The sequence below is a fragment of the Manis pentadactyla genome, chromosome 11, assembly GCF_030020395.1.
Source record: "Manis pentadactyla isolate mManPen7 chromosome 11, mManPen7.hap1, whole genome shotgun sequence".
Lineage (NCBI taxonomy): Eukaryota > Metazoa > Chordata > Mammalia > Pholidota > Manidae > Manis > Manis pentadactyla.
In genome coordinates, this window is record NC_080029.1 from 47,032,265 (window position 1) to 47,046,720 (window position 14,456).

The window sequence follows — 14,456 nt, forward strand, 5'->3', positions numbered from 1 at the left end:
AGTTAAAAAAACTTCTATTGTTCCATTTACTGCAGGCAGTGGGATCAACTATTCTGGTGAGTATAATAATACAGGTAGATTAGAATTTGTAGATATCTTTTTTTTCTAAAAGTGTTTCTTCATCTGTGCCTGTGTTTATTTGGGACGTTTCTTGGCAAGCCATACTGAATCTAGTGAATTAAGATATGAATTAAGTGACTTTTTTCTCTTCCCATTGTTAAAACATCTCCAAAGCAGAAAAAATATTCATCAAGTAATTCACAGAATGCAACTTGGAAAAAATGAATTATGTGGTTGGAAATAATTGTTTATATAATAATTAATGGCAAAACAATAAGCTTTATATTGGCTTATTTTTTTTCTTATTGTTAGTAACATCCCAAGTCTTTTCTCTTTTATCTCTCTTTAAAAATACACACACACACACACACACACACACACACACACACACACACACACACACACACACACACACACACACACACACACACACACACACACACACACACACACACACACACACACACACACACACACACACACACACTTGGTACAAGCAAGGAGACTATGTAGTTTAGTTTATACCAAAATAAAATATCTTTTGTGTCTAGTTGGTTAAAAGTCTACATAACTGAGGAAAATTTATGGCTTCTGAATAAAATGGCAATTAAATCTAACATTTATATAATAATAGTTGTCCATTATGTTTTAGGTAATATACTCTAGGAGTTTTCAGTAGCTCATTTTCCCATTCTATGGAGTCAGATATATCCTAATCTCACTTTAAAATTTAAGCTCAGGGATTTTACATATACATAAGAGCAATTCAGTGTCTACAGAGCAGAGCTATTATCTACATTCCTGCAGATTGCTATAGAAACAATACTCTGTCTGGTTATAGCACAAATAGCAAGTTTTATACATGTGATCTTTTATTAGTGACTGAAATATTTTGTAACTCTTATCACCTCTCATCACCACTACTAAAATAATCACAAAAGCCTATTTCATAGTATTTGAAGGACTGACTTTTTATTATAATTTCATTGCTATTAAAGAAAGCTGTATTCTAGATTTTTTCCCCTCTATTCATTCTCAAATTTTGCCTCAAAAAAGACAATTCACCTTAATAAATCCAGTTTCAGCCACCCAAATTATTTGCTATTAATGCATGAAAAATAACCCCAAGAGCTGAAGGAGAAAAAGAATGAATATGAATGAATAAAAATATAAGTACATTATTCCCCTTTCTCATACTATATTGGAAACATTTTTTTTCCCACTTTTTAATTCAGCCTGTGGAAGTTATTCATCAGCTAAGTCTCATAAAAGAACATGATTTATTTGTGTGAGTGGATTTTTACTATATTTTTTAATGTGTGTGTGTCTGTTCTAGAGTATCAATCTAGGATATTAATATTTTTTGCTAGCTTTAAAGATACACACTGAGTGGCAAAATTCTAATTAGTAATAACAATTACTAATTGTTAAACTGCTAAAAACTTTTGGTTTGCAGTCTTTCAAAATGATTCATTGAGGTTCATTAAAGAAAAATTGGTATTATAAAATATACTGTGGCAACAGGTAAAGCTTCAGCATGTTTTCTTATTAACATCAATTCAGTATTTACTGTTGTCATAAATTTCCAGCCATTTTATTCGTCATTCAGTATAATGTAAAACATACATTCATGTGTTTAAGATGTGACTTTTAACATTGAAGATTATGGAAAATTTTGTAGTAAATTTGAAAGTTATCATTGGTCGTAAGGAAAGAACATTTGCTGTCCAAAAAGCCACCAGTTTTGGGAAAATAACTAAAATTTACCATATCTGCAAAGGCAAAAATTACAATCTTTTGGTTGTTTTGCTTCTTACTTGCAAGCTTCTGGGATTTCATACTTTATTAATTTGACAGGGAAGACATAACTTCTCTACATCAGTTTCTCATATACGCAGGATAGAGCTTTAACTCTTCATATTGTCTGATTCTGAATGCTTTCGTGTGCAGACAGCACTGTGTTGGTAAGGCTTTTGTGGAAGAAGTAAACAGTGTGTTTGACCCTCAAGGAGTCTTAAACCTGTTGGGGAAAACAAAGCCTACAGATAAGAACAGTTACAAAGAGCAAGTACAAGGTAACACAGTAGACAGTGAATATTATACATTCTGAAAAGAGATTTGGAATTAAAAAGATTTTATCACAGTGCAGTGGAGTTATACAAGTGAGGCTTTCTGGAAAAATCCCATTTAATAATTAAAAACATTTTAAAATGTCATAGTCAAGGACTCTAAAGTACTCTAGGGAATTTCTAAGAAACTAAACAGAGTTCTTAAAGGACATTGAAATAAAATAATTCCTTTTCTTTTTGACCTTATCTGTGTTTTGGTTAGGGTAGCTTTAATGTATTTGGATGTGTTTAATATTTTCTCCTTATTAATTTTTTTGCTAATCTCAAAGTAAGCATTGAGTTAAATAGGTGGATGATAGTTTAGCATAATATTTTTAGCATACAAATAAAGATAACCCACAAAATTATAATCACTTTTTGTGGTTTAGATATTTTAATCTAAATTTCGTTTCATCTGAGAGTTAAAAATTGATTCTCTTCCCACCACACCTCCTAAGCAAGAACACATTTATCTAGAAGCCTAATAAATGAAAACTTGGAGTTTCACGGGGATGAATCGTACAAATAAAACAGGCCTTCAAATAAATAATTTTGTAAATATTTAATCACAGTACCAGATTAGTGTTTCATGCATTTTATAATTTGTCTATCTAAGCAGTAATCAGTAAAAACAGGTAAACTAAATGAGTTAGGCCTGCACCTCACTCTGGCCAAAAAGTACATAACCTAAATCATGAGAAAGCATCAGATAAACTCAAATTGAGGGACATTTTATGAAATAACTGATTATTACTCCCCAAAAGAATCGGTTATTATTAAGTAGATGTGAGAAGTCCTTTCACAATGTAGTATCAAATCACTACAAGGTACACTTCAAACATCTTGTACTTCTTTCTAGTTATACCTCAATAAAACTGAAATTTTTTTTAAGTGTCAAGGTCACGAAAGAAAAGGAAAAAGTGAGGAACGACACAGTTTAGAGGAGACTAAGGAAACATGAAATGTTTAAGATGTGACATTTCACATTGTGAAATGCAACATGGTAACCTGGATTCAGTACTTGAACAGAAAAAGACAGAAAAACTGGAGAAATCAGAGTAAAGTCTATTTTAGTTGATAGTATTGTCCAATGTTAATTTCTTAGTTTTGATAATTGTTTTATAGTTATTCTAACATGGGAAGCTGGATGAAGGATATATGGTAACTGCTGCTTTTGCACCTTTTCTTTAAGTCTAAAATCATTCCCCAATAAAAAGGTTTTTCTTAAAAAGGCCAGTAGAGGAATTAAAGTAATAAAAATTATTTAATTAACCCAAAATAAATCAGGAAAGCAAAATAAGGAACAAAATATAGTCGACCCTTGAACAACATAGGTTTGAATTGCCCTCATCCACTTACTTATATGTGGGGTTTTTTCCAGTAAATATATTGGAAAAAGTTTTTCAGATTTACAACAATTTATTTTCTTTTCTCTAGCTTTGTTGTAAAAATACAGTATATAACACATGTAACATACAAAGTGTGTGTTAATTCGTTGTTACCAGTAAGGCATCTGGTCAACAGTAGACTGGTAGTAGTTAAGTTTTTGGGGAGTCAAAAATTATATACAGATTTTTAACTCCATGGTGGATTGGCACTCCTAACCCCCACGTTGTTCCAGGGTCAACTGTACAAGTGGAACAAAGAGAAAATAAATGGGAAATGTTAAACCTAAGTTCACCCATATCAATAACTACAGTAAATGAAGTGAACTAACACTCCAGTTAAAAGTCAGAGATTGACAGATGTGTTAGGAATGCAGTCCCGACTGTACTTGTCTACAAGTCATGCTGTCAATATAAAGTCCCAGATAGATTAAAATTTAAAAATGGACTTTTTATTGTTCAAGGTAATTTTGGGTTTTATGACAGCACACGTCTTAGTGGATCTGGAGGGATTTACAGCTTTGAACAATTTGACTTGACTTGTATTGTAAAGTGTGTATTCCCATTACTATTTTTGGATAGGATATTCCAAACTGTGAATATAGAATTTCAGAAGGCAAAAAGATGGGGAAAGGGGTAGAAGAGGGGAGGATTGCTAATCCTTCCTAACCAGCTTTGCTTTTCCTCTCATTGGTGACTGAGAGGATTCTTACCTTTTAGCTTTTAGTCATTTGTTTAAATAAATTTATCTAACTTAATTTTTCCAAGACCCAAGGATTGTCAGTTTTCTCATTATAGGTAGCAGGTTTAAGGTGTGCAAACCTGCTTCCTCTGAAGTTGAGGTTATTCCAGGTTGTCAGCTTTTATGAAGGAAAAAGGTACTGAATTATTCTATTCCAGGGATTACTATGTCCCTACAATAGCAACCCCCTTTTTTGATACTCTCTTGTTTTCAGAATTATATAATGAAGAAAATTACTTTTAGAAGCTGAATTAACAAGGAAATTTATTGGAAATATTAGGAAGGAAAGAACTTGGCTTGATGTCTCAGGGAAGTCAGATACAGTGCAACAAGAAACCAAGTCAAGAAAGCAAAGTAAATTTTAATACACTCTGCATAGAGTAACAAAGTGGGCCAGGCCTTGATGCTCATTTTGAGGCTTCTTGTATGTGGTTTTGGCAGGGCAGAGAGGTCCTTGACTGACAGCTGTCAGCTCTCTAGGCTTGTTCTGATCGGTGAAATGAGTACGGGCTATGCTGTGCCTGTGCTTTTAATGTTTCTTATCTGGGGGGACCCTGGACATTTCCTGAGTCACTCTTGGACCCTGTGGCTTCATCTGATTAACTGACTCATTTCTGGCTCTCTGGCTCTATCTAATCAACTCCCTGAGTTGTCTTTGGGGGGCCCTCCTTTTCATCCCACTCACTTCTGTCTTTCTGCCTAACAGAAATACTGTAGTTTAGTACTGTAAATCATTCATTATTTAAGACTCTAATATATAAAAACATTTTAATTAATGTTAGCATTTGGTAAGTTAGCATGCTTAGCTGCATATTGAGTTTATGCATACTTGTGCTAACACTGCATGAGAAATCCTAACTAAAACTTTTAGAAAAAGAGAAAGTTAAGCAATGCTTTCTTGCACTTGAATTGATCCCCATTTGTATTGACAGTAAACCCTTTTGTCTCTCCTCTACTTATGATAGTACTCCAAAACCTGTGCTTTGTGTTGAAAAAGCAAGCTCTCGAACTATGCTACAGAATGTTATAACAAATAAAGCAAATAACTTTCAAGTGTAAATATTAAGTTTGAGAAGAAGGTAAAGAACCATGTCTATTTATTTTTTGAAAATGTTTTAAGTAAATATGCTTCTCTGTATTTAGTTGGGTTGTTTTTTTTAATTCCAAAATTACGTTATTGCTTTAGAAAGAAAAGTCTTTCATTTTTGTGTCTTGATTACCTTTCTGAAGGTGTATAATTTTAAAGTATGGTCAAATGGTCTGTATGTTTCCCATTAGTTCTCTTTTAGTAATACGTAGTTTGGTTTGTGTGGGTTTTACTAGTAGATACATAAAACCTAGGCTTTGTTTCTTGAGTAATAAAGTACCAAATTTATGCCGGTTTGATCTACTTTGATGTTAGTTTTTTCATAATCAATTTTTTAAATGTTTCCTGCAAGTAGTACATCTACTTCTCAATAACTGACCAGAAGGCATGAAAGAAGAAATCTTTCCACCCCTCTTTGACAATGAGATGTTTTTTAATCCTGATGTTAAACAACCTAGCTTCTAATCCTAGTGTATAGTTTTTATAGCCATCTAAGTACATATAGTTGTAGATATTAAGTCCCTCGTAAGCATTTCTCAATTACCTTTATTGCACAAAATTTTTAATATACCTCATTTGCACATACAACAAATTTTTTGTATTTCTAATAGTGCTAACAGGCATTAAATACATATATATTTGAGCAGTATTTAACCTTTGAATGCCACATTAATAGAAGGGAGTGAAGATGAAAACCAAATGTATTAGAACATAAATTTGAACAAAATCATAAAGGTTCTGTGGTTCATTAATTGAACTGTTAAGAAACCAACTTATAAGGTTTTATTTCAAGTAGATTTTAAATAATTGCTTACTTTAAATTAAGAAGTGTATTGATATATAACAGCAGTGAAGTAATTTTAAATAACTGCTTACTTTAAATAAAGAAGTGTATTGATTTATAATTAGCAGTGTTTGTCAGGGAAAATGTTAACTTTAAGGTTGTCTACTGATTTGCCAAATATCAAGCCTATGTATGGCTTAATGTTTGTTTCATGCTTACAAGATAGCACCACATACATTTTTACTAATGACTTTTTTCATTATTTTATCCCTAACAAATCATTACTTTATCACTATTGAATCAGTTAGAAATAGAACTTCTAATTTTTTTTTTTTTTTGCAAAACTAATTTTTTGACATCTTAAACAGAGTTGTGAAAAGAATATTTCTGTGGGGAAACTCCATTAACACATGGGAAACATCTAGTGGAAAGTACACTGTGATATCTTCTCAGGAAAGCTGCATTAGAGTTTACGATGTTATTTGCTGCATTCTCAGTTTTGCACATCAGCTGTTGGCTGTCAGGGTCACAAATTTGGTAAGAGTAAATAACCTTAGTATTGTAAAGATGGGGTTTATAAAACTTACATATACAAAAATACCATGTCTTATTTTTTTATTCTGTCTATGCAAAAAAATTAAAAATGATGATCACATAGTTGCCTTTAACTGGTAAATTTAGATATATTTGCCTTTTTTTCTTTCAGTAAAAGAGCATGTATTTGATAAACATTATTAAACTAATGTTTTGCTTTACTGATTTTTAATTAGAAATTACATAAATAAAGCATTTAGAATAATGTTTGTCAAATACAAGTCTTGAAAATTACCGCAACAAAAAGGCAAAATAGCAAACCTCATTTAAAATTTACTTTGAAGCTCAGTGTTTTTGCTTTCTTAGTTGTCTACCACCTCCCTCCCTTCTCCCTCCCTTCTCTGTTCAAATGGAGAGGATATAAGGAGAGTACAGATGCGACAGGTCTTAAACGAAAGCGTTTCCAAGGTACAGTAATTGTAGTTTTATTTCTCCATGTAGTTATATTCCTGGCCTGTAGCATTTAGCTATGTTTATAGCATTCTGTTGTATTTAAAGCATAGAAATTATTAGTTTTTTAGAATTGTATCCATTGTGCTGTTTTACTTAGTGTTAATTATAAGTGGTATAAACATTTGTAAACAGTGTATATAGTCTAGTAATGGGATGTTTGCCATTGTTGATGTTTTACTTTAAGACAGTATGTGGATAATTTAAGGAGGAACAAATTTTGTTGGCCTAACACTGTTATCTTAATATCTTAGTCTTCTAGTTTCAGGGTTTTAAGCAACAGCTCACAACTATTTTAAGAAAAATATGGTCTATAAACATTAGATAAAAAGGCTTAAAATAGTGACTTGGATCAAACATGTAATTAGAAAAGTCAGTAATTGTTAAATTCTTGCCAAAAATTATTTTAACTTATGAGAATTTCTTTTATTTAATAAGCCGAGTTTATAAATTGCTGTCTTTGGAACTCAAGATAGTATTAATGTTTATGTTAATGGCATCTTGGTCTTGTGTCCAATATTAGTAATGTGTCCTGGTAAGTAAGTAAACTATAAATTGGTTTTTCGTAAATTTTTGAAATTGCATTTGTAACATAACTAAGAAGTACATTTTCCTGGAAAGGATTTACTTTTCTATATATTCTACTGGGCAATAGTTTTCATTAAAATATCTTATGACCTGAGGTCCTGACCAAGGCTATATCCTAGCATATTCAGATTGAGGTTATTTTCAACTCCTCTTCAAATCAGAAGATTTAGGCTCTGGCAGAACTGGCTTTGTGGCCATATATAATGGGAGATAATATTTTGCTTAAAGAGGATAAAGAGTAAATCAAGCATAGTGATTTGAAATTGCTTGATTCTCTAAAGATGGGTATTTGAATTTTTCTTTCATGTGTATGATAGATACAGAGGAAAAGTTCAAGGTCCTTAACTATATAAGAATTATCAATATGAATTAATTGATAAATTATGACATTTTCTTAATCCATTGCTTCCACAAACATTACTGGATTTGATACATGTAAGACACTGTGCTAGGGCACTGTGCTTGGTGCTAGTAATATAAAATGATCAAGACATAGTCCCTATCTCATACAGCTTATGTATTCCTAGAGCATATATGTTTGATTTTTTATTTTTAGAGCTCATTTTCACCAAGCATACCTCAGAAATGCAGTAACCATACTGATTTTGAACATCATAATAATAAAAAAGTCTTTGATTTCTTATTAAAATGTCTCAACTTTGGCCTTCTGTTATAGTGAGCAATATTCAATGATAATTGGCTTTAATATCCATTCCAGAAATAACTTGTATGTAATAAATTATTCTCTTCCCAGTTTAAAGGTAATTTTTTTCCCTCTGAGTCTTGTTTCATCTTGCAGTAAGTGAAATTTTCACCGATCCAAAAATAAAGTCAACAAAAGAAAGGGGACTTAGGTTTCTGTGTCAAAGCTCTTGAGGACTTGCAATCAAAGTATATCTCCCTTAGATCTAAAGAATGGTCACATTACCTGAGAAAGCAGTTCTTTAACAATCAAAACATTAGCTATGTGTTAGAACTTAAAATTATGGTAGTTAAGCCAGTTATTCCATATTCTAACAAGTTGCCATTCCCTGATAGTATGGTTATCATTATAAAATAAAGTCCCTATTCCTTGCTTCACATCAATATATGTTTCAGTGAAATAGTTTATTAAACTGAGTTCAAGTGTTGATTCAAAAGTCTGTGTATTATATTTTTTCACAAGTGAAGTTTGTCTTGGAGACTTTCAAATTTATTTTTCCTTTTCTTACAACAGCGATTCATAGTTTTAAGTTGAGTCGAAACCATGTGGACTGGCACAGTATGGATGAAGTATATATCTATAGTGATGCAACAACATCTAAAATTGCAAGAACAGTTACTCAAAAACTAGGATTTTCTAAAGGTAATGTTAAATGTTACTATAGTTTGTCAGAATTTTGGGAATCTGACTTTTTTCTTGTATTCAAAATAGACTGCTCAAGTTGTATTTTTAGTATATTTTAAATATGTGTTAACTTTAGTGGCAGTTAACTGCCCTGTTAAAATTTTTACTAAGATGAGTAAGTTGACATGTATTCATCCATGAATAATTACTTGTGAAGTATAAATCTGACAAAAATATTTTTTATGCTTCTGAAAGCTCAGAAGCAGTCTGACCTGAGACAGTGAGGTGAAAATAAAACATGGCAGTTTAAACATAGTATCGAGGAAGATGAAGACTGAAAAGTTTGCATTGGACATAGTGAAATGGAAGTCATTGGTGACTTAATGGATTAATGGGGCAGAAGCCAGGTTCACATGGGTTATAGGTGAAGAAATGGAGGCAATGAGACTAGACAACTCTTTAATGAAGTTTAACTAAAAGAAAGAAAAGAGGGAATGATACCTGGGGAAGATGTGAGAGCATTATCAAAAAATAGATATTTTCAAAAACATTTGTTAAGTCTGATATAATTTTTTTTAATATCCCATTTTTTATTTAATTTATTTAAGAACAGATGGATTTATCTTTCTGTATGTTCATTATTGAGTTGTATTTCTTTTATGAATTACCTTATAACTTTAATCCATTTTGCTATTTCAATAGTTGTCTTTTTACTTTTTAATTAATAAAGCTATCTTTGTATACTTTGGTAATTGTTTGCACATCATATTTTGCAAAATCTTCCCTGGTATGTCATTCATCTTTTGTCTTTGTTTTCATGTGGGTTTTTTAATAGAGAACTTTTTTCTTCCCATTTTTATTGTGTTCAGTTCATCCTTCCTTTTCTTTTTCCTTATGTTTCCTTAACACTTTGGTGTCACATCCAGTTAAACACTATATCAGAGTCAATGTACACCATCTGATAATTCTATCCCCCTCTCCCAACCCAGTGAAAATTTTTGTTGATACTCCTTTTACTTTATTTCTGTCAATATATTTTCTAAATGCTATTTCTGGAATAAATATTAAAGTTAGAATCATAATTTTTCTACAGCATCAAGTAGTGGGACCAGACTTCATAGAGGTTATGTAGAAGAAGCCACATTAGAAGACAAGCCATCACAGACAACCCATATTGTATTTGTTGTGCATGGCATTGGGCAGAAAATGGACCAAGGAAGAATTATCAAAAATACAGCCATGTGAGTTTTTGATGAATAATACATTCTCCATCTAATCTAGAATCCAAACTTTTGTCCAAAGTATTAACAGAGTTTAGGGATTCCACCACATGTTTCTCCAATGCCAACTATTCTCCTATAAGTTGGAAATGAAGTTGCTGGATGAAATTTTGAGAGTGATTATGTCTAGATGTTTTTAATTTTTTTTTCCTCCACAGCATGAAGAAAGGATAAGAAAACCTATTTAGGTTACTATATTAAGTTAATTTCCATTAAACTAAGGTTAAAAGCAAGAAAAAGGTGTAGTTTTAAGTTTGTATCTTACTCTGAACTGCATAAACTGAGAATACTGCACAGTTGCATAATTCTGAAAAATCTAAGAATTGTTTAAATACCATTTAGCAGTTGAACCTGTCCAATTAATTAGTACCAAAGGAAATGAAACTCTAAATTTTACACAGAACAGTAGATGTTATACCAACATACCAGGCAGGTTGTTTGCCTCATTAATTTATTTATATTGAGTTTTACTCTAAAAACTATGTAAGATATTATGGGGATGGGGGAGTATTTGTGTGTTTGAAAAATATTAAGGACTGTGTCAAAATGTTAGGGTCAAGGATTCCACCACAAATTTGGCTCTGTACTAGCAGCCAATATAAAGAAGAATCTTATCGGATTTACGATGTGATGAGAATAAATCAGTTGGTGAGAACGTATTTGTCTGTTTCTGAGGCTTCAAGTAATGTATTTCGTGAGTCCTTGTGAAGCAAATATTGCATGATACAAGGATTTAAGCCCTCAGCAACAGGTCTATAATAATACAGTGTTGAGTTTTGTTTGACTTTTTATTGTATTCCTCTTAATGCCAACTAATGGATTAAAGTAAAAATACAGTTTATCTTTAAAAAAAAACAAAAAGGAGGAGCCAAGATGGCGGTGTCAGTAGTTCAGCAGAAATCTCCTCCCAAAAACATATTTATTTTTGAAAATAAAACAAATACACCTCTTCCTAAAAGAGACAGCAGTAGATACAGTACAACAGCCAGGCTCCATCTACATCTGCGAGAACTCAGCATCCAATGAAGGGGGTAAGATATAAGCTGTGGCCCAGTGGGAACCGAATGCTCCCTTATCCCAGACTCCGGCAGGAAGAAAGGAGTCGGAGCGGGGAAGGAGTGAAAGCCCAGGACTGCTAAACAACCAGGTCTAGAAATCCACACCAGGAGCACAGACACACAGTGCACTGGGTGCTGGATATTAGAGAAACGGAAAAGCAAAACCTGTGAGCAGGTCCCCGCAACCAGCGCCCCTGAGACAAAAGAAAAGCAAATGCTCTTTGCAAGTCTTAAAGGGACAGGGACCTCACAGCTGGATGAAGTCGTCCCAACGCACGTACCCCAGCACCTGGAAATCTGGGGAACTCTAGGCGACCTAACCCCCTTGGCGGCAGTGCAGCTCTGAAGCCCCTCACGGGGATAAGCAGCCTGTCAGTCATTCCCCCAACTGGCGCAGACCCCGACATACTGGCCCAGTAGTGGGAGAGCGGCAGCGCGCGCCAGGAGAGGTGGCGCCAGAGGGGCCCAGGGGCAGCCTCCATGAGCCTGCGGCAGCAGCAGCCAAGTAACCCAGGGCCAGCTTACATGGGCCGGTGGTGGCGGCAGCGACAGAGCGGCCCACGCGAGCCCGCGGTGGTGGCACGTGGGCAGCCTGGGAACAGACCATGTGTGTAGGCAGTGGGTGGTGACAGAGCGGACCGCATGAGCCCCCAGCGGCAGTGCCAGAGGGGGCCAGGTGTGGCTCGTGAGCTGGTGGCGGCAGTGCCAGAGGGGCCTGGGAGAGGCCCATGCGAGCTCGCAGTGGCACGAGAGGGGCCTGGGAGCATCACATGGGAGCCAGCGGCAGAAGAGCAGCCGCGCCCCGAGCAGCCGCTCAGCCCGGCGCACAGTCGCCCAGGCCAGACCCAAAGGCCGCTGTTGGTAAACAGCTGCCCAGCAGGGGCGCAGATTTCATGGGAGACTACACCTGGCATGCCTGCCACCCCCCGCAAGGCTCTGAGCTAACACTGACAGACACCCTGCTCGCAGCAGCTTAGGAGATTAACCTGGAAGCTGCTCCAGGAGTGCGGGTAACCGACACAGGCAGAGGAGAAAGGCAAGGCAACCAGCAAGCAGGAAAGGACTTTGTTCTCCCAGCAGACACATGCGCTACCAGCTGACAGCCACCGCTATCACCATGAAAAGGCAGACGAATTTAGTCTAATCCAAAATAGTCCAGACAACCCCTGAGAGAGGGCTGGAGGAGATAGACCTAACCAATCTCCCTGAGAAAGAATTCAAAATAAAGGTCATAACAATGCTGACGGATCTTCAGAGAAATATGCAAGAGCTAAGGGATGAAGTCCAGAGGGAGATTACAGAAGTATAACAGTCTCTGGACAGACTTAAGAGCAGACTTGATGAGGTGGAAGAGGCTGCTAATGGAATAGAAATCAGAGAACAGGAACGCAGAGAAGCTGACGCAGAGAGAGATAAAAGGATCTCCAGGAATGAAAGAATATTAAGAGAACTGTGTGACCAATCCAAACAGAACAACATTCACATTATAGGGGTACCAGAAGAAGAAGAGAGAGAAAAAAGGATAGAAAGTGTCTTTGAAGGAATAATTGCTGAAAACTTCCCCAAACTGAGGGAGGAAATAGTTGCTTGGACCATGGAAGCACACAGAACTCCCAACAGAAGGGACCCAAAGAGGACAACACCAAGACACATAACAATTAAAATGGCAAAGATCAAGGACAAGGACAAAGTTTTAAAAGCAGCTAGAGAGAGGAAAAAGCTCACCTACAAAGGAAAACCCATCAGGCTATCATCAGACTTCTCAACAGAAACCTTACAGGCCAGAAGAGAATGGCATGATATATTTAATGCAATGACACAGAAGGGCCTTGAACCAAGAATATTGTATCCAGCACGATTATCATTTAAATATGAAGGAGGAATTAAACAATTCCCAGACAAGCAAAAGTTGAGGGAATTTGCCTCCCACAAACCACCTCTACAGGGTATTTTAGAGGGACTGCTCTAGATGGGAGCATTCATAAGGCTAAATAGATGTCACCAGAGAAAATAAAATCACAGCAAAGAAAGCAGACCAACCAAATACTAACTAAAGACAAAAAATAAAATCAGCTACCCACAAAAGCAGTTAAAGGAAACACAAAAGAGCATAGAACAAAACATCCAACATATGAAGAATGGAGGAGGAGGAATAAGAGAGAGAAACAAAAAATCACCAGACAGTGTTTATAATAGCTCAATAAGTGAGTTAAAGGAAGATAGTAAAGAAGCTAACCTTGAACCTTTGGAAACCACGAATCTAAAGCCTGCAATGGCAATAAGTACATATCTTTCAATAATCACCCTAAATGTAAATGAACTGAATGCACCAATCAAAAGACACAGACTAACAGAATGGATGAAAAAGCAAGACCCATCTATATGCTGCTTATAAGAGACTCACCTCAAACCCAAAGACATGCACAGACTAAAAGTCAAGGAATGCAAAAAGATATTTCATGCAAACAACAGGGAGATAAAAGCAGGTGTTGCAGTACTGGTATCAGACAAAATAGACTTCAAATCAAAGAAAGTAACAAGAGATAAAAAAGGACATTACATAATGATAAAGGGATTTGTTCAACAACATTATAAATATATATGTGTCTACTATAGGAGCACCAGCATATGTGAAACAAATACTAACAGAATTAAAGGAGTAAATAGAATGCAATGCATTCATTTTGGGGGACTTCAACGCACCACTCACTCCAAAGGATAGATCCACAAAACAGAAAATAAGTAAGGACACAGAGGGACTGAACAATACACTAGAACAGATGGACCTAATAGACATCTATAGAACTCTACATCCAAAAGCAACAGAATATACATTCTTCTCAAGTGCACATGGAACATTCTCCAGAATAGACAACATACTAGGCCACAAAAAGAACCTCAATAAATTCAAAAAGATTGAAATCCTACTAACCAACTTTTCAGACCACAAAGGTATAAAACTAGAAATAAATTCTACAAAGAAAGCAAAAAGG

At 35.0% G+C, this 14,456-nt stretch overlaps 1 protein-coding gene across 4 annotated transcripts in view; it reads left to right on the forward strand.

The window, feature by feature from the left end:
• Nucleotides 1-14,456, forward strand: part of DDHD1 (DDHD domain containing 1) — a 90,736-nt gene that overhangs the window by 16,511 nt on the left and 59,769 nt on the right. For 2 of the 4 annotated variants that reach the window (XM_036918146.2, XM_057488456.1), the window contains exons 3-5: nt 7,067-7,168; nt 9,015-9,143; nt 10,219-10,366. In XM_036918146.2, coding sequence (XP_036774041.1) covers nt 7,067-7,168; nt 9,015-9,143; nt 10,219-10,366 — 379 coding nt within the window. The remainder of the gene's footprint in view (nt 1-7,066; nt 7,169-9,014; nt 9,144-10,218; nt 10,367-14,456) is intronic. The other 2 variants (XM_036918169.2, XM_036918181.2) reach the window with 1 other exon arrangement.